The 27,472-nt window shown below is 36.8% G+C and overlaps 2 protein-coding genes across 6 annotated transcripts in view; one reads left to right on the top strand and one right to left on the bottom strand.

Annotated features, from left to right (window-relative positions):
* LOC117426183 (serine/threonine-protein kinase 11-interacting protein-like) overlaps positions 1 to 6,800 on the bottom strand; it is a 61,043-nt gene extending 54,243 nt beyond the window's left edge. For 2 of the 4 annotated variants that reach the window (XR_009330541.1, XM_034043557.3), the window contains exons 1-4: positions 6,482 to 6,695; positions 3,103 to 3,172; positions 1,339 to 1,541; positions 771 to 845 (exon numbers count right to left, since the gene is read on the bottom strand). Coding sequence is in view for 3 of the 4 variants with exons in the window: in XM_034043557.3 (XP_033899448.3) it covers positions 771 to 845; positions 1,339 to 1,541; positions 3,103 to 3,172; positions 6,482 to 6,532 (399 nt within the window). In the remaining variant the exon portion in view is untranslated. Of the gene's footprint in view, positions 1 to 770; positions 846 to 1,338; positions 1,542 to 3,102; positions 3,199 to 6,481; positions 6,696 to 6,746 lie in introns of those variants that run through there. The other 2 variants (XM_034043558.3, XM_034043559.3) reach the window with 2 other exon arrangements.
* Positions 6,801 to 11,136: 4,336 nt separating this feature from the next.
* Positions 11,137 to 27,472, top strand: part of LOC117426641 (anion exchange protein 3-like) — an 80,545-nt gene continuing 64,209 nt past the window's right edge. Inside the window, exons 1-2 of one of the 2 annotated variants that reach the window (XM_034044452.3) lie at positions 11,137 to 11,443; positions 23,086 to 23,236. In XM_034044452.3, coding sequence (XP_033900343.3) covers positions 23,189 to 23,236 — 48 coding nt within the window. In that variant the 5' untranslated portion in view covers positions 11,137 to 11,443; positions 23,086 to 23,188. The remainder of the gene's footprint in view (positions 11,444 to 23,085; positions 23,237 to 27,472) is intronic. The other variant, XM_059033476.1, reaches the window with a different exon arrangement.

Below are 27,472 nucleotides of genomic sequence, written 5' to 3'. Positions count from 1 at the left end.
CAAGACTGAAACTGAGAGAATAACAGAGTACAGCTGTGGACTGGTTAAGCCAATATCTCAAAGCGTTAGGTTGTCTTTGTCATCCAGACAGCAAAAAGTCACATCATCCAAATATGGCAACCATTTTAGGTCACATGTTAAAGTGCTGTTAGAATTTGCCCGAGGAGTTGCAATGGCACAGGAAAATATTAGCAGTTATAGGTGTGGCAGCTTCATGCTTAATTAACAGATTAATTCAAGAAAATAAAAGGGGAGCGGGTGATTATATAGTGTAGCACAACAGGGAGGCGATTAATATCCTCGCTGCCAAAAACTTATGTTAATTGTTTAATTATTGTTAATTATCACCTGCACCTTGCTATCATTGTAAATTATAGCCAAGTGCAGGGTATTAAAGGAGAGCAGCCAGTCTCTTCAGGGCTGCTGTGTAAAGAAGCCCGATTGATGGTGTGTTCAATTGTACAAAAAGGTACTGTGTGAAGCCTTTTGTTATATTGTTGTGTGAAACTGATTTGTTCTTATATCAGGTAAACAGCTTAGCCGTCCTGTGAACTAGTCGGGACCTGCATCAATGTTCAGTTAGTACTCAGAGTCAGAGTCAGGTTTATGTTTGTTTATTTTGTTTTATTAAAAGTGTGCGCAAGCGCTATAAAACTCCAGTTTTTGTCTGGTCTCAGTCACTTGAAAGAAAAAAGCTTGTACTTCAGTCAGATGGGTACAACATTTTCCAAGTTTAAAAAACAAAAAGAAAGTCAAAGATCTGACTGTACCTCCAAGTATTTGAGAGACTTGAATGGGAAGATTTTCACTGGTGATTGGATCTTCGACTCACTAGGGTTAAAAAGCTGCATAAAAAAAGCAAAGACATGTTATTAATAAACTTATTTTTTATTTACCGAAGACTTCAGTCTAACAGCACCACCTACTGGTAGCTGGAGTTATTGAAGTATTCCCTCCACAGTCACTATCTGGCATGGCACCTTCCCTCCAGTACCAACTTCTCTATCAATAAGAAAGGCATCCCCAATTCAGTGTCATCAAGACATTTAAATAATATGTAGTCAAAGACTAGCAAACATAATGTGCTTGTGCCATAAAGACATGTAGAATGTTACTTTATTAATGGTATCTTTTTCACAGCTATCTGAACAAAATTTCCAACCCCTTTCTGTACTCTTTTTCAATGCCACACACTGTACAGTTGCCATTGAGGTGCACAGTCTACATTCAAAATATGTTTGCACCCCACCCCCACCCCCACCCCCAAAATTCAAATGTCATGAAGGTTTGGAGTCTGTGCCCTGAAGATTTTGGACATTGTGTTACCCTGCTGAGTACCTTGAGGGAGATGGTCTTCTGCAGCATGTCGAAAAGGAACTGCACCTGCAGCATGGAGGCTGTGTCGGCCGGGTGGGAAGGCAGAGCCAGGAACCCATGCTGGTGTTTCCGTGACAGGAGGTGCTGCTCAAACAGGTGGGTGAGGTGCTGGAGGCCAGCAGCTTGGAGTGTCAGGGTGCTGGTGCCCTCCAAAACTGTGTCTCCTACAGGGAGAAACACAGGCCTCAGCGCAGCCTCTGCACTGTGGCTAGAGTTCCATTTTCATCCCTGTTCCATTTTTATTCTACTGGGCTTTCTTACCAAATTATGGTGACCCTAATACTATTTTCCCTTGAGCATTTATTTTTTTATGTTTTTTTGTTTATACACAAGTATTAAAGAGTTATGTTATGTCAAATCAAGTGTTCCATAATTTACCGTTCTGTTTACACTGCAAATTTGTCAGATTTTGCACAAAACAAGGCAAAGGCTAGTGATGGCAGGAATATGAAAATTGGAGAGTACTATATTTAAATGCCAATGTATTTATAAAACATTAAAACATTGGGATTTGTTTATACCATGCTCTATAAAAAGAGGACTTACTGTTCCTTTAAACTGTTACTGTGAGGGAATTTATTTATTTATTTTTTAAAGCATTTTAACTCGATAATGATCAGTAATCGTTGTTAGAATTTGCACGATAATCGATTTCAATGTCAGGGTTCGATTTACAACACTAATCCCCATAACACTAATCACTAAGCAAACACTGACAACATATAACATTATTTGTCTTGGTCGTCCCTCACATGGAAAAAAAACTGAGCTCTCACAACTCTTCTACTGCATGCACAGGACACACAGGCACCATGTTCTCAATCACATGCGGCTAATGTATCATTAACACCAAATGGAGGATACACCTCAGAATGTGCTCCATGTGCACTGGAATTATTCACCAGTAAGAAGAGAGTTGACCAAGATTTTATGCAATTGTTTTAACTTCTGAATGTGCGAGTTGTTCTGTATTTTAAGATTTTGTCTCTCTCTCGGTCAGGTCTCAGTAGTAACGATTGTATACCCAATGCATAAAGTTTAAAGAATAAATACAATTCTATTGAATTTGTTTCCTGTACCTTTGCCCCACCTGGTGATTAAATCTTGTAATTGTACCAAATTCAAACATAAACATCCCTCATAACAAATGTAAATATCATTTTAGCATGAAAAAGTAAATCACCATAACCTACTTCCATAGTATGCATATGGACAATTTAAGTGAGACAAACACATAGACAGACAAATGGACAGCCATCTCCTTATATCCCGATTCTGATACTGCCATTGACGTGTGCTACAGAATGCCCTAAGCAAGATTTACAATGGGACAAGCAATTATCCATATAATGTTAATACTCCAAATAACTTCACAATTGAATGGGTGGCATTCTAATGTCTTTGAGGCTTTACAAGTGACACATGCATACGTAAGGACAGACAGCTTCAGTTTAGTAAATCCCCATAGCAATAGAGTATAATAAACACCTTATCAGTTATACTATAAATATAAAAAGCATAATGTGAGCAGATTTTAATACAGCTGTCTTTTAACTTCATCCTACTGGGGTTCTCCCCCAGCCTGGGTGACTACCTGACTGATGAAACTTATATGAAAGAATTTTAGGGTGGTGAATTTAATAGAAGTAATCTTTTTTGGAGCAAAACAGGCAATCAAGAAAAGAGAGCAAATGTCAGAAAGAAAAACGTAGATTAAAAGCCTACCACAGTTTCGCAGTAGACTGGCCAGACCCTGCACCAGTGATAGTCTGCCACTAGGGGGCGTTGACATCTTCTGAAACACAGATACACAAAGAGATACTGGAACCAGCAAAGCAGAATTCAAACACAAAAAGAAAGACAAAACACCATTACTGTAATGTCCTTGTCCAGTTTTAATTTTAATCTCATAACAATTGTAAAAAAATGATCTTTGTTTTCAGGGTTAAAGGGGTTATGTGAAATAATTCCATTAAAGCTGTCCTTTTGTTTATTTCAATTTGGTACGTACTGCAGGTTTTAGGGACAGTTTTGAAAGAATAACCGTTACACCAACATGTATTTTAATTTTTAAAAATACATACCATACTAGGCTAAATATCTCAATTTGCATGGTAGTGTTCATTTCATTCCAGCATAGTCAAAGCAGACATTTGGGGCAGACATTGAAATTGATTAATGACAGGAAAGAAGGCATTAATTTTAATTGCATTCTAGCAGTGAAAACAGCTTTCTTAACTATAGTATTTGTAATTTTTTTTAATGAAAATACATGACATAAAATGTTTTTCAAAAAATTACAAGCGGTACCTTACAAGGTTAAATTGATCAATTTGCATGACCTACTTTCTGGTATTCAATTCCTGTTTGAAATAGTAACAGACTACCTAAAAATAAGGCATGCAAATGTAAAGGAAAATGCATGTCTGAAATGCATGACAGGTCATACAGAATGTAAAACAAAAAAAACAAAAAAATGGAGCAAAGGAGATTTTACATTTTTCATGAAACCACTAGAAACTGGAATTTGTGTCACAAGATCATAAGGTACTGTGCATTGTATTTTTGCATTGATATAATGTTGCACTACCTGGCACATTAGTACAGTAACATGTTATCAGTTGAATGCAGAACATAGTGTTCTGTATCATTTTTAATTTCCATGAATCCTGTTGCAATGATAATGCAATCTGGACATTGCTGAAATTCTTACTGTGCCTGGTAAGGCTTATCCTTTAACTACAGATTATATGCAGAGCTTGCATGTGTATCTACTGTACCGCTGTTGAAAATGGAAAAAAATTCCTTGCAGTCTTTTCAAAAGCATTAACAATGTTGGGATATTAAAATAAACCATAATGAATCATATTGCTGAGCTATTTGAGTCACTGGGGTTTGATTTGTCATACAGCCCTGAACTGTACCATTATTTGAATGCTTTCACATAGTAGCCATTAGAGCAATGTGGATGTTTACCATTGGGACTAACTTCTGACTCTAATGCTATATTTATTTATTTATTTATTTTTTTTATTTTTTTACAGCCAGCAAACTAGCTCAGACATTGATTAGAAGTAATTTCAGTGCTATGAAGTTGCCAACCATAATTGCTCTGAAGGGCTGCGCAAGCAGCAGGCATGTGAACAAATGAGATTGATTTTAATATTTAAAGAAGATCATTAAGAGTTTTTGGCATAGATCTTACCAAAGCAGTGGCAGGTCAAAACTCAGCAGTGGGATGGTAACTGAACTACTGCAGTCAGCAGAACTGTCTATAAAATCATGCCTTAATCCATCTGACAAAAACATAAGAGGAATCTAGTTGAATGCAAGCTACCTATTTAAGAAATAAATTCCCAATAAATTCTGCTTTAGTCGTGGAGTTGGGGGTTTAATCTGATTCAAGGGTAAAGGTTCAGAAGCACATAGAAAATGAGTGCTGAATTACAGTGGTTAAATCTTGTAGGTACAGGCAGTAACTTACTGTAATAAACAGTGATTATTACATTACAGTGAGGTTTTTTTTTTTTTTTTAACTATTAAGAACAGATAAATGAGTGTAACTAATTCAACTTTTGTCCACTCCCCATCACCTTTTTTGTTGTATTGAAAATAATGTTTTTGTTTTTCATACTTTAATTTGGGATGGGCAACTACTTTAAAACAGACAGTTCTCTCAATTAAGGGTACCATGTTTTGGAATTTACTACCAGATGATAAAGGTTCTTATTACTATAACAGTCTTACAACTAAATTAAAGATTTGGTTAAAACAAAGACAAGTCTGTGATCATCAACTATAGCTATGAATTTTTATTTTAAATACAATGGTAATGTTTATAGCTTTGTAATATAGTATGCATTGTAATTAAATTATTAGTTTTAATATCTCTAAGATAACTATTTTAATATATTATAAGGGTTGGGTGGGTATTTATTAAGGGAATTAATTTTAGTTCTATTTATTAGGCTGACAAAAGTATTGGTATAATACAGTATATGGGATTTTGGTTTACATGAACTATTAATCTTGTTGTATTTATTGTAATGTGCTGTTTGTGTAAAATATATATATAGTTTTTGATTTCTTATGAGCCCAGGGACTCCCAATGTAAATTAGCTTATAGCTAAGTCTGGGTACAATACATCTTGTGACTTGTCATGAATGTTAGAAACTGTACATTGTCCCTGTTAAATAAAAAAATAAAAAAACAACCCTACAGATTAAGTTGCAGCTGGTTCCTTGTCATTTCCTGTTCTGTAGTTCAGACTCACTAGCTTGCATTCAGCCCTTGTGACTAAAGTTACAGTTCTGCACAGGTGCCAGGATGAAGCAGTATTTGCATATTCTGAATTAGTTTAAAAAAATGCTAAGATCCAAAACGATTCTCATAACACTAAAATGACAAGTAATAATGTTAATATTTGTAAAGTTAATAAGAGGTAGGTCAATGTATTTGCTTAGAACTAAGGTTGGGGCACTAATAACGCAAAGTTGGTAATAATGACATAACGCCTATCAAGTACGTGTGGGTCATTTATCAGGTATTACCCTTAGATGATGATGATGATAATAAAGTCACATTTGGTCAGCTTGCCGTGTGATTTATTTTAAACGGGAAGCAACACGGGTCATTGAGGTGATAGACGACACCATAATGTTTTATGTTATGGTTAGTATATCATTCACCTCTCAAGTGGTCTAATTTGGAGGCACACAATTTCTCAACATCGCAACAGCTAAATGCAGAATGTAGACAAATCTGTGTACTTCATGTAACCGGAGCAACGTACTTAGTAAAAGGGAAACTATACAATTCAGACAAACAAAACAAAACAAAAAATGATAGCCTCTTGTATACTTCCTCCACCAAGTGAAAACAACTATCGCATCGCCCGTGCAGTATCTTTTGGTATAGCACAATAACACAATCATTGCATATTTATTTAAATAAATGTCATGTTTTTCGTAACTTAACTGTTTTGAAAACTATCACCCTATTTTAATTTGCATGCATTGCCACAGTTTTGTTTGTATCAATAAATTAAATTGCACGGTTCCGTTACAAATTGCACCTTATCAACAACAAATACTATCACCTTACCTCGTTAATATAATAGTTATATTCCCCAGAATCCAAACAATATTCCTGCATTAACCATTACTAACTTCTGCATTGACCTCAGCTAATTTATTTTATAGTCCATCTCCTTAAAATAGTGTTGCATTTTGAAACATCACATGATCCCTGAACATCACTTCCTGAAACATTAGTCATTGGCAAAATGACCTTTTTGCCATACTGAGCTTAGTTTGTGTCACCGTGTCAGTAAGTTCACGGTTATGAAGGTAACAATCATTTAAGTTACCTATTGTGGTTGGGGCTAGTTGTACTGTATCTGCAGGTGGTATTTTCGTGTAAGACAGGCATAACACAACGAAAAAGGAAGTAGCAGGTTGTTGTTTTTTTTGTTGTTTTTTTTAATACCGTTCACCAGCTCCCTCTCGTGGCGCGGAGAATACTGTAGAGTACTCGTGGGAGAGTGGGGAGGGTTGTACAGAGATCGCTACAGTACGTTGAAACGAAAACGTACATTGATGGACAGTTATTGCTGATGTGCTGCCGGTATCGATAATGCATGTTCTATAGTTATGGGCCAACGTATGAAAAACGACCTACAACTTCATTGGATGTAATGCCAATCGCATTTGCTCACTATCGGCTCAATTTTACAATACAATATAATTAATTGGTGTCAATTTGACATGTGAATGTGAGTTTAGCATTCTGTTGGCAGTCCACTATATTACCGAGTCGCACATTTTCTGTGATAAACTGATAACAGGACAATACAAAATCGTGTTTTATAAAGTCCTATAGGAGCCTTGTGAAAACCCTGTTTAAAACTCTATAATACACTCCACCCCAAATGTTAGGAGTGGTTGACAACACATTTCTTATAAAAACAAATCCAAATTTGATTAAAAAGTCTTCTTGAAACATCATGGAAATGTCAATAGATAATGTATACAGTGACCTGCAAGCACTTTGCCTGACCTTGAGACATTAGTAAAGCTCATATCTTAAGGCCTTAATTGGATTTGACAATGCAATCACGTGAGTGATTTGCTATGCTGGGTTGGCAACTTCACATGCTTAGTTAATTGCTTGGTTATATGCCTGTGCAAGGATTGTGATGTATTGCAAAGAGACTGGATACAGGTGGCTTCTTAACCACAGGACTCATTGAAGAGTTTTATAATAGCGAGGGAATTGGTTGTCTCCAAGTATGCTCGATGTGTCCTTTTTATTTTTTGACCCCTTATCTTATTATGATGTCTAAAATGGTTGTGGTCCTAAAGCACTGTGTCTTTTAAATGTGTCTCTATCAAACTTTTTTTTTGTATACTAGGCTGTACACGTTGAAAAGCAATTGTATTAACTTAATAATTGTAGTTAACAAAATAATGACCTGTTTTGCGTTAAATAGGTCTCAAATGTGCATTTGTGAATGAAACACATGTCATAGCACATGTATTTTCATGTTAAAACATGATATCTGGTATGACACAAGGTTAATGGAAGCTTTCAGTTCCTGTGCCATATTCTCAGGTTACCTGTTTGTACATGCAGTGTCTTCTGTGTCAAAGCATGTTACTCACTGAAAGCATGTCAGTCAATAGCAGAAGTAGCTGGTTGATTAATTACAGGAAAGAAGCCATTGAAGGGATGGGGATGATGTCACTATTCAGATGAAATGACCAAGCACTCTTAAGGCATGGCTTGCAAACAGAGATTCTTTTAACCAAGTGTAGAACTAAAAAAAAATATGTTTTAAAATTGAAATACAAGTTTACTATAACATGTGTTTCTTTCAAAACTGTACAGCTAAGACTTGTATAGCGAATGGAAGTACACAGCCTGTAAGAGCTATGTATCATCACTTTAATGCCCACACTATAACTAGTACTGAATTTGAGTTCCACAGCAAAACAGGCATATTGGTGCAAAGTCAACTGAATATATTTATAGGACTGTGTAATAATATGTGCCCTGTAATTGTAACTAATATTATTCCAGAATCTTTTTAAAGTCACCTGTTAAACAAGCCCTTTTCTATCAGAAACTGAAAAAGAGTTTAAGCAGCAGGGTTTGAAAATTCTTCGTCTAGCATCTTCTGAGAACATTCTAATTAATACACTTAAAAATGTGTGAAGCCATGCTTTGGCTAATCTGTTAAATTTAGTTTAGCTTGTGTCTTTATTCAGGATTAAAAAACAATACATTGACAAATATAAATAATTTATAATAGAGACCTACAGTGCCAAAAAGAAGGGGCTTTACATCAAATTGCAAACTTAAATGTCATAACAACTACTGGCCAACAGGGGTCCTCTTACAATGGACCACTGCAGTAAAGTTCTGTTACATTTCTTTATATTATATGGAAGGTAGTGACTGAGGGCTGAGCCCAGGTATTGAAAATCTATACACCAGATCTTTCTAGGTCATCTCACCTTAGCAATGTCTTCTGGGTCAAAGCATGCAGTGTGGAGTAGTGGTTTGGGCCCTGGACTCTTGACTGGAGGGTCGTGGGTTCAATACCAGGTGGGGGACACTGCTGCTGTACCCTTGAGCAAGGTACTTTACCTAGATTGCTCCAGTAAAAACCCAACTGTATAAATGGGTAGTTGTATAAAAATAATGTGATATCTTGTAACAATTGTAAGTCGCCCTGGATAAGGGCGTTTGCTAAGAAATAAATAATAATAATGTTACTGGCCTGTCAATCAATACAGCTGGTTGGTTAATATAACGAAAGAAGCCATTAAAGGAGTGGGGACAAATCCACCCTCCCGGTGAAATGACCAAGGAAGTGCAGCACTATTTGAAAGGATGGCTGGCAAACAATCTTCTTTAACTTACTGTTGTACCAGATATCATGTTTTTTTTAAAACAAATAGTTGAGTATCAATGTTCTGCAGCTAAGAGGTCAAATACTGCACAATACTGCACAATACTGCACAATACTTCAGAACAACCATTTCTTGGAATGGAATCCCTTCACAAAACATTTTTTCAAAGGAATGTGATAACCAAGTTTATTATTTCTGCTTACTACTTATAAGGCCCTTCATGGTTTTGGGCCTTTATATTTACAGGAACTGTTGGTTCATTATGCTCCTAGTCACACCTTGAGATCAGTGAATGCTGAACTTTTGGTAGATACTGGAAGTCGTCTAAAATCAGGAGGGGCGAGGGCCTTTAGTTGTTCTACTCCCTGCCTGTGGAACTCCGTCCCAAGCGATATCAGGAACACTGGCACAGTATAATCTTTTTAGTCAAATGTAAAAACATATCTGTTTGAGTTAGCTTATTTCTGAGCTGGATTAATTGACCAATGGCTTTTTTGAGTTTTTACTGTAACCTGGCAACTATATCACTGCTCCCATTTCATTGAAGATGTTCTGTTTCTTTACTTGTTTGAAATAATGATCAGGTGTTCTCATAGACATTTCTCAGATACTGTGAAGTCTGTGCTAAGCTCCAGGCGCTGCTCTGCAGTTCTAGTTGCCTGCCATAGATATATGTCATGTAGGCTAGCTCACCCAAATTGTCTTTATATTAATGTCAGCCCCATGAACAGTTGTGTATTTACTTTTATAAAGGCTCTGCAAGCACACTTAAAAAAGAAGTTACCTCCTTATAAACATGTACCATAGTAAAAGCATAGCCAAGATTTAATAAGGAATAGTTAAAGCACAAGAAAGCATAGCTAAGCATTGCAAAGCACTGAGAGGTATGGTAAAGAAAATTAAACAACATTACAAACTGTGGTAAATGCATATTAGAACTAAGGTAAAAACTGCAAAATTACTGTGCAAAATTACCGTGCTAAACTTTTATTAGGGAACAGTTGCGTCAAATTATGCAAAATTGTGTGGTGGTCAGATGCAAAACCAGGCTTCCTGTACAGAGGTGAAAAATATGTCAAGTAAATAAATAGCCCTCTGTCTACATCAGCAAGCACAAAAAGGAGAAGCCACTGACTTTAGCCTCTTTATTTTCATATATAGAGACAGAAACAGATACATTAGCTTTTAATCTGTTCATTTTTTATATTTTGTCCATTACTAACTAAAAGGCCTCTCCAATACCTTGCCTGGTCCCCAGGTAATCCCCGATGTGCAGCTTTGAGTTTCAATAACTATGTAATCGCTATCAGAAATAATTAGAGATGAAACCCCAAGCTGAAGAACTCAGTCAGTTTTGTTAAACTGATTTGATTTTTGACAGTGAAGAAGAATTTTACAAACAGAACTGAATATCCAGCACAATTCAATAAGATGACCAAAAGAACTGTACTGATCGGTAAGACACGATAAGGTAGAAATTACGAATCCCATTTAAAAAATAAACATTATTATTTTGGAATTACATCATTTTAAAATAAGGGTAATATGGTATTTGTCATTATAGATGAATGTTATACCACCAGTGTTGTATTTGTTGTTAATAGTACAGCAATCAATATTGCACTTCTCCCGGACATCTCCCGGGACAGATGTTCTCCTGTATTTTGCTCAAAACTCTACTGTTAAACCCCTTATGTCAGCAAACCTTTAATGTCTGCAAAAGTCAGGGCCGGTGTGTGGTTATTGCAATTCCCGTCTGGACATAGAAGGGTTTAGGACCCAGGGGATCCCTGTGGTACGCATGCATTAAGTGCGCGAGGCAAGTTCACATACTTAGCCACGCACCTGCACCACCATCCATTACCACTATCAATGATATTTCCGCAGGCTTTTTTTTCCGACTCCTTCCTTGGCTACCCGTCACAATGTACCACCAGCCACCCCATCAGTCTCACAGACTGTGTGACTCAACGCTGGATCAATTGAGGAGGGTGATGTTCAGAATCACATGACCAGCGCCAGGATCACTAGAGTATAGAGCAGAGGCTGGGAGGTGGCGAGCCCACACTATGGAGCATCCCTGCAGCTGCTCTCTGTGACTACCCAGCGCTCAGCCACATTCCACAGGGACAATACTCGAAACGCACAGGTAGGCGATCCAGCCGGTCCATACAGAGGCTAACTTGGGCAGTTGTTACTGTGTCGTGAGTGGAGATTTGAACGGAAGACGGGCGCTGTCGCATTTGCTTTGCATGGGCATGTTTTTTGGTCCAAAGCCTATTGCTTGGGCTATGGACATTGTGGCACCTTTGCTTACTCTGAGCGATGAAAAATTATTAAGATTACAAATGAGTTTCCCAATCACCAACAAGATATGTGTGTGTGTGTGTGTGTGTGTGTGTGTGTGTGTGTGTGTGTGTGTGTGTGTGTGTGTGTGTGTGTGTGATGCATGGGGAATTGTAAGCAGGTGATGCATCAATTGCAGCGGGGGAGGCGTTGCATTGGATCGTGTACTGTGTTTCTTGCCATCCACGCGAAAGCGTGGAAAATGTATTGAAATCTATGCATGTTGTAAACAGATCTCCAGGTTAAGGTATAGTCCATTTTTTCTTTGTTCATACAAATGTCAAAATGCTTTTAATGAAACTGGTTGCTAGATATCTACAGCCTAGGGTTAACTCTTGGGTGAGTTATAATGGATCGAAACTAGGTTACCAGTGCAGAGGGCATTAAATATGTACCAATCTTCCAGCTGCTTGTAGGGCTTTTAACTGCACAGAAAGAAACAATTAAGGTGATATGCTACGTATTGGTGCATTGTGTCTATCTGTCTATCTATCTATCTATCTGTCTATCTATCTATCTATCTATCAATTATTATTATTATTATTATTATTATTATTATTATTATTATTATTATTATTATTATTATTATTATTATTTGAGTGGAGTTTTGGTTGTGATTTCCATACATACTCGATTGCATATCAGTGCCTAATGACTGAATATGCATTACATGCTTACATAAATTATTCAATATTAATAACATAAAAATATCTGTCAAGAAGCATGCACCTGACTCATTGTTTACAAAATTTTTTTTTTTTTAAAGATTGCTTTTTTTCTAGATTGCTTTTGCTATAAATTGACAAAATGGACCAATTTTGTGCAGAGCCCTAACGTATTTTACGCAGATTGAATTATTATTATTATTATTATTATTATTATTATTATTATTATTATTATTATTATTATTATTAGCTCACTAACACATGCATCATGCTGTTGATTGCACTTCGTTTTATTTTTTTCCATGAAGAAAATGAAAAATATTCCTCTAGCCTGAGTTACAAGAAACGTGCATTTACGAATTGAGTGATTGTAAAACAGTGGTAGTCAGAATGATGTTATTGTACAAAGTTAATTACTTGTGTAATAAAATTAATTATCTAAAAAGAGCCATACCGATAACCAAGGAGCTATAGCAAATGAAAAAAACAACATTGTTTAACTAGACTACACACTACTTCAGCATGTTATGCTTATTAAAAATGTTACAGTACATTTTATCGTACCATCATTTGGTTTTTGCACTTATATCAAACACTACAGATTGTACAGCCTTCACTATGTCAAAAGACCCATATTGTGGAACTTAATGAGCCATATATAGCTCATGAGCCACCCAGTCCTGATCTACTTGTACACATGGCCAGTATACCAAAACTACTGCAATTACAAAACAGGTTAAAACATACACCTACAAATGAATAACTGGTCCCAGACCAGGCCAATAAAAGCATGCCCAAATAATTTCTCAGTCACAAGCAGCTTGGGCTGTTGGCATCAGCCAATCAAGGCAAAGGGCTTGCAGTGGCTGCCTGCAGACTCTAATCCCTCCATCCTTGTAAACCGCATAGGCCTTGTCACAGATTTGTCTTACCACATAATTCTTTACACCCCTGAAGGCGAACTACCATGTTGCATTCTGTAGGATTTCCTGAATGGCATACGACTATGAATATAATCCTCTTGTGTAATTTTTCTACATACTGTTCTGCTGGATATAGGTTGCTACTTGGGGTGTTACTAGAGCATTTAGTCTAAACCGTTAAATGTTATCAAAAATATGAATGAGGAATATAGATATTGGCCTTATTGCTTATAGCAACTATACAGTGTAAGATTATTTAATATTCAGTATTTATGCATAGGCTAGTCCATATACACAGTTTTATACACATTCATATTGTAGTCATTTATTTTATAGTTCGATTGGAGTGCTTCTTGTTAGGGTTATGTGAGTGGGTGCCAACATTTCCATTGTGTTAAAGTTTCAATATTTTAACATGTTTAATGCTAAAATGTTAAGGAAATTAAACAAAATCTAACACCCCTAGTTGCTATACTATCAGATTACTCATTCTGTGTATTGTTTGCTTGTTTGATCAGATAGTTCACAGCAGATTGTTCGTCTAGGCTTTCCTGTTGCCCATAAGGCAGGAATGCGATTTCAAAAGGTGTGGAAAAAGTATTAAAACGTGTTACTTGGACAAAAGTACTGTTACTTGGAAAAAAATGTAATTAAGTAAAAGTCAAAGTATCCTTCTAGAAAACTACTTGAGTAAAAGTACAAATGGATCATATCTTAAAAGTACTCAAGTATCAGAAGAAAAAAGTAGCCTCCCCCCATCCTGCAGACCTCCAGTATGTATTCGCTTCTGATGTTATTGTCCTTTTCCTGCTTGATGGAAGAACGTCTCCGTTCTTACTGTGCACACACTCTGAGCGCAGTCTGTCAATGTCTGCTTCCTAGCTGTCCTTGCTGTATCTATTACAAATTAGAATAGCAAATAAAGTATTTTTTTTAAACTCAATCGAAAATAGTGTTAATCAGCGGCCATAGCAACTACTCAAGCAATCAATCTTTATTTTATATAGTGCCTTTCTTAGTGGACCACCATCACAAAGCGCTTTATAGGATGCAGTAACAACACGAAAATCCATAATAATTTAAATACAGAGAAATGCATAATCCATGCTATGCAGTAAAAAAAAAAGGATAATACATTAAATACAGTGAAAAATGCATAATACGTGATAATAGCATAATACATGAAATAGCAACAACACAGCAGCTATGGTTTTAATCAGAAGTTGTAAAACAAATGGATGCAGAATAACTTTATTTCAACAGCAACACAGACACGGTACCTGTTCTCTGACAGCACTTTGAATAAACTTTATGAACACAACAACACGATTACCAGTAACACATGTAGGGCAGTGTGGAGTTGTGGTTAGGGCTCTGGACTCTTGACCGAAGGGTCGTTGGTTCAATCCCAGGTGGGGACACTGCTGCTGTACTCTTGAGCAAGGTACTTTACCTAGATTGCTCCAGTAAAAACCCAACTGTATAAATGGATAATTGTATGTAAAAATAAACTTGTAACAATTGTAAGTCGCCCTGGATAAGGGCGTCTGCTAAGAAATAAATAATAATAATTTTATAAAGTAGCTTTAAAAAGCTTTAAAAGGTTTAAAAAGTAGCTTTAAAAAGTAACAGTAAATACTGATATTTAGCTAGCTGTACAAAATGCACTCAAATCCTATTTTTAAAAAAAAGTTAGCGATAACAAACACTTCACAAAACAGGGTACAAACAGCTGCATGTAAGTAGAATATTTTAATTAAATACAGTACTGTATTAAATAGTTATTTACGCCGCAACTGGAAGTAGCCTGCCCTAGGGTCCACCGCTTGGATTAAACCAAAGAGCCTGAACAGACCACGGATGTTTTTTTGAGAAAACCGCATTACTCATAGAATACTGAGGTAAACGCTTAGCAACAAAAATTTGTTCTTCATAAAATCAGGATAAAACTATATGAAAAATGTCATTTTTAAATTTTGTTTAATGTATCCATATTCTAATAGCATTTGAGCCCTCAGAGTCTTCTCGCCTTCGGTTCGGGCATGTAACTGCACAAAGCGGGCATTACCACACGATTAAAAACACTATGTAACACAATTTTTGTTCCTGGGTAGTAAGTGTTATTTCCTAATTGCTTATGCCTCAAAAGTATAGAAAATGGCTATTATTCCCCACAAACTTTGCTTTTGTGACCAGGACAGTGATATTTTGATATTTACCTATTTCCAATGAGAAAATGGGCGAATTTGTGTCTTTTCGTTCAAAAATCAGAAAAAAACAATAAATGAATCCAAATTAACATGTATTTATACTAAAGTAATACAAAAATGACTACAAAAGATTTAGAAGTGAGTAGTCTTTTTGGCTGGGGTAGTATGGGTTTCTCTCCTCAGCTCCACCTCTGAAATTGTCATCTGGATCTACAACGTCTTCCTCGCTCTCTGACTTGCTGCTCTCTTCTAAAGACGGCTGCTCTCTCTCCGGAAGAGTGGGTACGGGGAGCTCATGGCAGTGTGGCACCGGGGCGATGGATGAAGGAAGGTCCGGATACGTGATAGCAGGTGCATTCCTGCCAGTCCGACGTTTGGAAGGGTCCACCATGCAGAAGTAGCAGTTGCTTGAGTGGTCAGTGGGTTCCTGCAAAATTCTTGGGATAGCGAACTTCATGGCTCTCTTTTCCCCTCTGTACCATCCTACAAAAATACATTTATTTCACCCATGACTAATGTGTAAGAGATTCTCGCAACATTTTTCATATATGATATATTTTTTCAATAACATTGGAAATTGTAAAACATTTTAAAATTAAAAACTTTTACAATTTAAAAAATTTTAACAAATTTTATAACATAAAATTCCGAGCAACAATTGTCCATCTTACCTTCCAGAGTTTTTTTGCAGTGCTCGCAGGTGAAATGAGGTGCCCAGGGTTTGTCTTGATCCCTGACAGGCATGCCGAAATATGCCTTGTAGGCCTCACACATCTTAGCAGATGCTTCCACGGAGTACTTTTTCGCTCTTGTCTTGATAAATTGGCTGCAGACATAGCAAAATGCGTCTGCCGGATGCTTGCAGCCTCTTGATGCCATCTCAGAAAAATTCAGATATGTATCCACTTAGGCAGCTGGAACTAAACTGAACTGGTGGTCTTAAGGCCCCTGTATTTATACTACTATTTATATTACTGGAAAGTTCTAGAAAGTTCTAGAAGTTACTCCAAGTTTACTCAGCACTGAATCTATCTGGAATGTTCTGGAAAATAAGTAAATATCAAAATATCACTGTCCTGGTCACAAAAGCAAAGTTTGTGGGGAAAAATAGCCATTTTCTATACTTTTGAGGCATAAGCAATTAGGAAATAACACTTACTAACCAGGAACAACAAAAAAAAAAAAAAGTGTTACATGGTGAAATCAAAACGGTCTCTGGTTGGGCATCAAAATACTATGTCAACATCAAAGTAAGCAGACACTGCGCATGAGGCTCAGCTTTACCCAATCAGAATCCTGGCCAGCGCAAGAGTCACGAGATGCTTCTGGGAAATGTAGTGGAGTAAAAAGTACAATATTTTCTAAACAAACATACTTGAGTAAAAGTACAAGTATCCAAGAAATAAAGTACTTAAGTACAGATCACGAAAACAAATACTTAAGTAATTACTTTCCATCCCTGGATTTCAACATAATCCAGATTATTTTGATATATCGGTTTACACATAAATCAGATGGATAGACATGTTTCGATTTTTACTTGAAAGCGCTTGCTTGGAGAAAGAGAATCTCTCTTTTGGGCATCATACAGAGCCGACCCCCTCCTGCAACAATGCCGGTGCGCTGACTGAAATGAGTGGTTATTTTAGGAACAGAAAACAAGTAATGTTGCGAGAGGGAGCAGGAGCTGGATACACTATGATTCTCACACAAGAAATTCTCTCTAAAACAGGTGGTTGCTTGCATTGTCATTTCTTAAAGATGTATGACACAGTGCTCTCTGATTTCCCTGGTTGCAGTTGCAGTCTGGGATACATATGCCAGACACCCATTGTCATGCTTTTTTAACTACATAGTTTACTACTCCAGAACTTTTAAGCTTCACAGTTGAAGTAAAGTGACACTTAGTCCCGATCCTTTGATTTATAATAGGACCCCCTACCCCAATAAACTGGACACATTCTGTATCAGTGCTATCTAATGCCCCCTACTGTCTATTGTTTTATGGTAATAATAATGTATTTTACATAATACTATCAATAATTTAAATCTACAATCAGTGTTTTACTACCATGTGTAATGCATTCTTCCATAGCCCTCTGGACAGTTCCTGTTGTATCAGAAACTTGAACTGGTTAGCTCATAATTTTGTTAAATTCTCCAAAGGTATTTGCAAGCCCTTTTTCCGCAAAGGCTGTGAAAGTCACCTGCACAGTCCAACGACATTTTCCTTTGCGGTTCCACATGTGACTCTGTATATTGGTTCTGGGGAGACAGTTGATGCTGTATATTGGTTCTGGGGAGACAGTTGATGTATGAGGTACCTGAGCTCCCAGTAACCAAGGGAGCAGCTTATCAGGGCAACGAAGGAGAAGAACATGCGCTATCTAGTGGTCAACTGCTTTGGATCACTTATTACTAAACAGACACTTTAGCTAGCATACATCACCTATGACTGTGGCAAGCTGAATAGCTCCTGAACTCATAGTGAAAACCCTTTAAAAATGTTTTTAAGAAAATGCTCGTCTCAGCAGAAGCAGCAACTGTTTGGGGCTGTATTTAGAAAAACCCTGCCCAACAGTATTGGTCAACAAAATCGTGTTGTGTGGACAAAGCTTAATATGAGACGCATATTTGAATCCTGGCTGCCCATGGTAGCCCTAGCATCTTATTGACATTTATGGCAGGTGTTTCTGTGTTGTTTAGACAATATCCCGGTTTTGTAAATGATACTGTTTCCATGCCAGCAATGCTGTTTACACATGCAGAGCATGGCCTACAAACTCTTAAATCATCCTGATCCAGTGAAAATGTGGCAGGTGAAGACAAGAGGACTCAAGTTTGGCTTAGGAAGTATTCAAACTGCATGTGTAGTGGAAATACTGCACTAGGGTGACGGTAGAGCATACAGTACAGCCCACTACAGCCAGAGACAACGTGAGCAGTGAGGGCCCTAATTAAAGATAGACGGAATCGATTAGCTGCAGGTTTTCATAACACTATTCAGCTGTGGCCAAAGGTTTTGCATCATCCTATAGAATTAACTAATTTTGTTTCATAAAGTTGAATGAAACCTGCTGAATAATGTTACGTTAACCTATTGAATTACATGCCGCTCTGTAGTTTTCCATATCTTAATGAAAAACGGACAAAAATTGAAAAATGTCAGTCTAACATGAAATACTGTACTACTATTATGGCTTCCTGTAGACTTTTGCGATATCATTCTGTAGTTTCTTTGATTACATGATGTTAAATAAAAGATCTAAATTATGTTCACATATATATATATATATATATATATATATATATATATACACACACACACACACATATATATCTTTTTTTTTTTTTTTTTTAAATGATGTCTCAATCCTGAAATTCTAGGCGATGCAAAGCTTTTGGTCATAGCTCTGTATATAAATTCTCCCAAATGAATGCACTTAAACACATTGTGAAAACATAAAAAAAACAGCATCCTTCTTCATTGTTTTTCTCCACAAGGGATTTGATTGGCATCCCTGACATCTGAGTCATTGACAGTAAAGTTGTGCCAAGTGCGTTTTTGTCTCATTAGTGAGGTGGACATTCCACAGCTGTCACTAAGCAAGCACAGCAACCACGAGGAAATGCAATTCCTCAGCCCCTCTTCTCTTGTTTTGAACAGAGAGTTGGTTTCTCTGTCTCAATTCTGTTGAGGAGGTGGTGCTCCAAGTGTAAAGCTAGGTCTTTTTTCTGCAAGGAGATGTGATTGTGAAGCAAGGATATAGAGAAGAGCAGGACCTGAGGACACTTGGAAAGGGTAAGATATTTGAGCAGTGTGAAATTACTTAATATAGAATTGTCAGGATGTGAGGGGTGTGGTATGGGTGGTGAGGTCAGGTTTCAGGAAAGCAGTACAAAAAGGCAGGAATGCAGGGCAAAACTGTGCTGCTGCACTCGTATTTATTAATCAAAATAAAGACTTAACCATAACTGGGCACAAGGGCCAAAGCGACAAAACACAAATCAATACATACAAGTTCCTATACATACATTATTCCAGGCCTCAATCATAACACTTACTCTCTGTGTCTCTCCAAACCACTCTACACAGACAAAGGATTTCTCCAGGCTTTTATAGTCTGTGGCTGGAGCCCAATTAATCAATAATTAACAATTACCTAATTAAGGCTCCAGACACATTCTCACATGTATTTCTGGCAGGGAGGAATTTAATCCCTTCCCTGCTGATCCAAAACAAACTCAACAAAATCATAATAATAATAGAAACAAAAATGTAAATATATATATATACAAAAAACGGAAATAAATCATAACAAAATATATATATAAATATAAAGGGGCAGGCACCCCGTGACAAGAATGCAGGCTGCTTGTCACTTGTTTGATAACATGGTTGTCCAGTGCAGAAATCAGTGACTACTGGGAGTTGACTAGGAATGCTAGATTTAATCATAGGGTAGGGGTTCAAATTACTTGAATTGCCAAAGTTTGAATATGATTGAAAGTTTGTTTGTTTTTATAGTATTGTGTCTGAGGCCCTTCACAATACTGTTCTACAGATTACCAAAGCTGTCACCTGCTTTTACCAGTTGTTAAAGTATTTTCTCTGTGGAAGTGAAATGGCAAAGGCATCTTTGCTAAAATAAAATAAGGCTAAAAAAAATCTAGCAGTTGGTTTAGTGTAAAAATAGACAGAAATGTAAAAACTCAAGTAAAAAAAAAAGACAACTGTTTATATGAGGCTGTGTGGTCCGGCGGTTAAAGAAAAGGGCCTGTAACCAGGAGGTCCCCGGTTCAAATCCTGGCTCACACACTGACTCATTGTGTGACCCTAAGCAAGTCACTTAATCTCCTTGTGCTCTGCCTTTCAGGTGAGATGTTGTTGTAAGTGACTCTGCAGCTGATGCATAGTTTACACACCCTAGTCTCTGTAAGGCCCGCCGCACACAGCACGACTCATCTCATCTAAGTATGCAGAGATTCTGCGATCAGTTGTGCTCAATTTTGGTTTGATGTCACAATTGAGTTTTTCTCGACTGGGTGTCGCACACTGCTAAGACTGAATTACCGACCGCGAATAGATACTGGTGATTACTATGTATGCAGATTTAATTAACACTGCCCTGTACACGTTTGTATTAACTTACTTTTTTGTTTTGCGCAGTAAGAAAATATAGGCTGCCAGTAGATTGATTATAAAAAGGTACATTGATCATTTACCTTTGATTAGTAAATGCCTAAAAAAAACTATTCAAATGTGCACATATCTGGTCATTTTGAATTCGAGACACTCAGAGCAATTCAAGACTAATGTATTTTTACCTGTGGAACTGAAGCTGTCAATATTCCGCCACCTCGTATGACAAGTTACATGACAAGCTACGTCACTTAAACCTGCTTCACCATTGGTTGACACATTTATGACTAATCGGTCTCAGTCAGTCTTGGTCGGCAACCACTGCACACAGACAGACTGATCACATCTGAACGAAACTGCGTCTGAAAAAGATTTAACATGTTCAATCTTCAAATCTGAAGACATCCCGACTGAAATCTGCATAATCTTGGTTTTAAGGGCACGCACACTGCTACGATTCATCCAGACTCTGTATGGCCAGTTGAGATGAGATGAGTTGGGACGGCTTGAGTCGGGACGGCTTGAGTCGGGCTGTGTGCGGCGGGCTTAAGTTGCCTTGGATAAAGGTGTCTATTAAATAAACAAGTAATAAATGCAGTATTTCTTTAGTGTTTTTGTTTTGGGACTGTTATCCTGTAGGTGTTTTGCTCAAAATACAATTATTATTCAAGTACAAAAAACAATATGTAATACATTACTTTGCAGCAATGTATTCAATTAATTGGCTAAATGTGCTAGCTACGGCCACACAACACAGCCTGTTAGACGTACATATATCACACTTACATTTTTACTTTGACATACTGTGGTTGTAGGTCACTACACTGTTAGCTTTTAGTTTGTGAAGAAGCAATGTATGACACTGACAAGTCTGAATTAATGTGGTGGTGAAATAAAAACAAAAAAACAAACAAAGCATCCGTTTCAGTAAAATAGGCCTATTATTTTGAAGCTCAGAGACTAAAACAGCAGCCGATCCAAATACAAAAGCAGTGAAACAAGGCAATGAAAAACAAAACCTCTAACACAGCAGGGGAGTCTCTTTAGTGTATTTTCATTTGTACCCTAGTTAAGGAAGAATTTTGTGTTCATCACCCCTCTCCTACGTCTGAGACTTTTATCTGGCATGCAGTAGCAATTAAGCGAGTTGGAGGAATGGAATGTCCCTTTGCACGTGATATTTTTTTTGGTACAACACGTTCTGCTATTATAGATCATGCCGATATTGCTTAAGTCACTCAATGCCCACCTAAAATGTGGTGTGAGTTTGAAAAAAGTAAGCAGTCTATAGGATAGTTTACTAGCCTTTGATGCTTCTGCAAGCTCAGGTCACAAAATGAAATTAGTTTAGGGGATCTTAACTTAGTGACATCACAATTGCACCACACATTTGCATGTAAGCGCAGCTTTTTGTGACATAAACCACCTGGCATCCTGATATATTTATATGTACATCCTGGGATCCCTGAATTACACTTTAAATGGTTTATATTTACATCAACTACATCTGCTAAATGCAGTATATTAATTGATGGGTCCACTAGCAGTTTAGCATGAAGTCGACGCTGAAAAATGTTTTATTTATTTATTTTTTATTACAGATATTACAGCACTTCCTAGAACCTGTCACTCGTGACTTTCACAACTCGTAGTGTCTGCCAACATCACGCCCGACTGTAGCCAGTGCCATTGTCCTTCACCTTTTATGAGAATTAATTCACCTATAATTGTTTGTCAACAGGATTCACTGGAACATGGAATGGTTAAACCAAAATAAAATCAAATTCCTCTGTGCAAAGTTCTCCTCTGGTGTTTAGTCAGCCAAATATGAGCAATGAACATTTTTAATAAATATGTCTCAAGATGGTAGGACTGGTATCCAGTAGCTTATTGTGAGAAAGTAGTTCAGTAGGCCTCAAGTAACGTATTCATTTTATAGTATTTAAACATTTAATCAAAAGGCCTAGTGTCTGGACTTTGGAAGATTTCCCAACAATTACAGTACACAGCTCGCCACCCAGTCATGCCTTTTCCAGCTGAGCCACTTGGGCATCCATGAGGAAGCCAACTATGTTAAAGACATGACAAGGCCATTTGCAGGACAACTTTCTCCTCTTATTTTAAGATTTTTTATTTTATACAGCAAAATTGTATTTATTTAAATTGTATCTATTTAAATCTATTTTAATAGATTGTGTTGTTTTCAGCCTGTAAACCAGTGGTGTCCAATCCTGGTCCTGGAGGGCCGGTGTCCCTCCTGGTTTTTGTTCCAACTGTACGCTAAATTACTTAAATGGACTAATTAAGTGCTTATTAGACACTTAATTGTCCCAATTAATTAATTTAGGGTACAGTTGGAACAAAAACCAGGAGGACACAGCCTTCCAGGAACAGGATTGGAGAACCCTGCTTTAAACATTCTAAAGGCATATTCCAGGGATTGTGGTTTCCATTGAAGCAGAAATGGCATCATCTCTCTCTCACTGTCTCTCTGCCCTCTCCAGGTTATGCCACCTCAAAGGTTAACTGGAAACCCAACAGTGAAAGAGAAGGGCTGATCCCTCCCTCCCCCCACCCTGCACTTTCCGTGGTGTTCTCTGTTCAAGCATGGCAGCTGGCGGCGACAGGAGCGAAGTGTTCATCAACCTGCATCAGGTAGGAGAGTGAGATCTGAGCATCCCCACCTGAGCACAGCAGACACAGAGGCATTTCTGACCTGAAACTGGGTCTCTGGCTTTAATGTGGAACAACAAGCTGATATTGCTAATTGACTAGTTGGTGCCAACCATTACCCAATGATTTCCAATGACTATGTTGGGGCCCTGGTATTGTCCTGTACAAAGTGGGTACATTTTCAAATTTTGACATCACAATGGTATAACCCAGGTAGGATTGGGGGTTGGCAGACATCTCTCCATCATCATTCTGATTTAAGATAGTTACCTAATGAACATCCAATAGAAAGGATACCTTGAACCTTTGAACTACAGTAGATCACTCAAAGTGTCTTTATATTAGTAAGAACCTCAACCATCTAGTGTAATGCAGTGTGTTGCCAAAAAAAATTAAACAGAAAATTCATCAATAGTGGCAGATCACTTTGGCTGAGAAAGCCTATGTTACATGTATCTAAGGTAGGCAACTGGAACTGAAGAGCAGCTCCTGAACTGCTGTTGCAGATTGGATGGGAAACTACAGATGGAACCGGTGTCAGGCCCACTTTGATACTGCAATGAGATTTACTGACAGGTTTCATGATTCTGGTGTAAATGTTACCTAACAGCTATTCTGTATAAATGCAGTTATTTTAATTCCTATTAAACATGTTGGTCACGCTTGCTGCCATGCCCTCTTGTGCTGAATGCTGTCTCAACAGGCACACTCAGACCATCGGAATGAGGTGCCCAAGGCTAATCAATGGGTCCCTTTGTGTTCTGTCCCAGACAATCCACAAGCTTACTGTTGATTCTGAGCAGCAAGGATTCTTAAGATATTTTTGCAACCCAGCACATGGATTACAATGAGTTACACTTCATTAATAACATTGCAGAACCTGCAGGACAATCCAGAACAGATATATTAGATTTTATTTACAATTACAGTTTCCAACCCAAACATCTTTCTAATATTTAACCACTTACAGTTGAAGCACTAAATCTCTGAACCTTAAACACATGGATCAATTTATTTTTGCCTCATTTTTTTCCCAGTATTAGTTATGTGGGGAAAGGATCTTACTTTTACCTTCTGGTGATATTATGTTATGGTCGTTACTAGATACTGTTTAGCCAGGTTGCAAATTTTCAGTCTTTGCGTATATATTTGTAAATATGGTATAAACACTTAATAGATGCTTAGTAAATTATTATAATAAATATATTTTATATTATTATGTAGTTATCATATTATTATTATAGTTATCTCGTCTTTTAGCAGTAGCAACTTGACTAAATACGTAAATCCAATTCCAAACAGAATGGGTTCCTCTGGATTCTTCTAGCAAGGAGTCAATACAGTTACGGTAGCCTATATACATACAGTATTAGTTTGTAGCAGCATTACTCGTAATGCCTTTTATTGTTTTAAGAGTTATTTATGTTTGCCTCCTATGTACAAGAACCCCTCCTTTGGCATCGCAGAATAATTCATTTATATAAGGAATTATACAACAAATTATCAATGGTAGTAACAACACTTGTTGGTCAAACACATGGCTAAGAGTGTTTAAAACAGGTTGTATTTGTACTACTCCTTTAATTTTGTTCAAGTAGGCACTTTACAATCCATATCAAAGTGATTCTAATTTATCATACAGGAGTGGTGCTTGAGTCTTAATTTGTTAATGCAATTAGTAATTCACCATAATAGAGGGAAAGTCATAATAGTAAGAGCATTGTTGAATTATATAAAGCACATTGCACTAAGAGCACCTTTAATTACCTTCTGTGACCCTTAATTATAGCTGATAATTAATACGGTTAATAAAGGACAAGCTGGAGACGAAACAATTACAATATGTATAACATGACATCCCTTTAAGTTTAAGCGCAGCACGGTTCAAAGCCACAAGATGAGCTGTTGAAGATCAACAACACCTGCAACACCTGTGATGTGCTGGTTAAGAAAATTATTGCGGGAGATGGATTGTGCCTGCTGTTTTTTTAATATGTAGGGAAAATAGAAAGGCTGTATTATATTTATTTAATATTGAATGTCAATAAACGCTCTTGAACATCAGTTAATTAATATTAATGTGCCTTTTGTGATTCAATTCTCTAAAACTACATTTTAATAGAAATCCCACCAGTCTCATTTCTTTAACAGCAGCATTTAACTGAACTTGCACAGGTGTTGAAGCTGAGACTAATCCAATTAGTCTCACTCTATCTTTTATACTGTTTTCAGCATTTTCACCCCAGTACTTTAGAGCAGTACTTTCAACCTGCAAGACTCACAACCTGTTTGGTTCACACTTACGTCAATGCGTCTGAGTGTGATTGACTAATCCGCCTCCTGCAGTAGTTTTGAGTCTGCATTATAATTACTACCAGAGTAGTTTTAATCAAACTAACCCATGTCAAAAAATTAAGCCACTTACTTTTTTGATTGTGCCTGTGTCATGCATGTAAATATGTGCTTTCCACGTGTGCAGAACTGCACAGCAGAGTTAGTTCCAGCTTTAGAGTCTCTAAAGAGTGTCAAAGAATAATCCATTTTTAACCTCTTACCATTCTATTGTTAAATATACTCTATACTGAAGAAAATCCAATTTTTAAACTTCCATTGATTTTTACTGCTTTCTGTCTGAATGTGAAATACAAAAATCAAAATAATGACATGATTCCAAACAGATCTAGGTAGTATGTTGTGTGTGACTCATTAATAATGGTCTTTGTATGACGTAGTTCACTGGGCAACTTCACTTTACTACATAATTTGAGGTACACTGCCACCCAGTATAATTATAATTGTAAATCACACATATATAGTATGTAGAGCTGGGACGAACATAGTTTTTTGTTGTTTGAATATATAAAAAAATAAACAAATACTTAAATATTCTTTGAATTAGCAGGAAAAGTAAAATTAGTACCATATACCAGTAAGAAATCTTTCAGAAGTTAAATAAACCCATTGCCCCAGCAAATTACCCATTAATAAATGGAGATAAACTCTCCTCACTACAGTAAAATGTTTGCCTAATATATTTTTTTATATAGAGTTACATAAAAATACCAACATATTTGTCTCCGCACTAATAAAAATTAAGTCATAACAAATGCTTTAGAAGGCCAATTTTGGTGGGGTAACAATTAATTAAATATACTGGGTGGTAAATATTTCACTGTGGGCTTTTTGACACCACAACCCTCTAAACAGTGTCATGTATGAACTGTGAAAACCAAACAGATGTACCTGTAAAAGTTAAGGTTGTAAGGGGGAAATTAAATTTGAACCCGCCACTAGGATATGAAGTTTTATTCAACAGTTCTTTGGTTGAGACAAGTTTACAACTATTTCAGGGGAATCTGTGTGGTTTTATATCACAAATAATCACCTTATTAAGCAATTATCTTAAATATATTGCGAGGGTAGGTTTTCAGTAACAGATCAAAGGGTAGAACCACTTTAGTTTATACTGCAAGTGTTCATGTTCCAAAGAGTATTTTATCTTTCATATGTCAACGGTCCCAATAATGGCCTTGCCAAGCTGAATTCAGAGCTCGCCACAACAACAGCTTATTCAAAAAAATAAATAAAAAAATACTTATTTAAATAGTTAACAGAAAGTGTAATAGTTTATGATGTTTAATTCAAAATCAATTTGCGAGCACAACTTAACTTATTACAGTATTTTTGTGTTGCCCACTGTGAACCACTGTGTATCCATTCTACACCCTACAGTGATATAATAAAGGAACTTGTATGTCTGTCACATTTTGTGAGAGAATTGGTGAACTAACTTTTATACACCCATTGGCAAGTTTTTATGAATCATGGTGATCTACTAGATTGGTCCAAGGGCAAAAAATCTACTCAGAAAAACAATTTAACTACTCCTTCTTGCTATGAAATTGTTTCTCGCTCCTTTTATCTTGTTGTTTTTTTTTTCTTTCAGAAAATATACTTCAAAACAAGTCTGTATATCGAACCAGTTGCCTCAGTTATAATGTTTTAAAGTTTCTAATGTATTGTCTATTCTCTGTAAATGCTGCCAGCCAATGTAAGACTTGGCAAGTTCAAGTAACAGAAACTGGAAACTGTTAACTGTGATTGCCAGCTTTCATTTTTAAATGAAGTGTGTAACTGAAGCCATAATAGATTGCTGGACAAAACACAAGACTAATTCATTTACTGGGTTTAGGTGACGTTCACAAAGCTTACAACAGG

Source organism: Acipenser ruthenus, chromosome 11 (genome assembly GCF_902713425.1).
Source record: "Acipenser ruthenus chromosome 11, fAciRut3.2 maternal haplotype, whole genome shotgun sequence".
Lineage (NCBI taxonomy): Eukaryota > Metazoa > Chordata > Actinopteri > Acipenseriformes > Acipenseridae > Acipenser > Acipenser ruthenus.
Note: the sequence above shows the minus strand (reverse complement) of the source record. Positions and strands in the feature narration are given on the sequence as shown.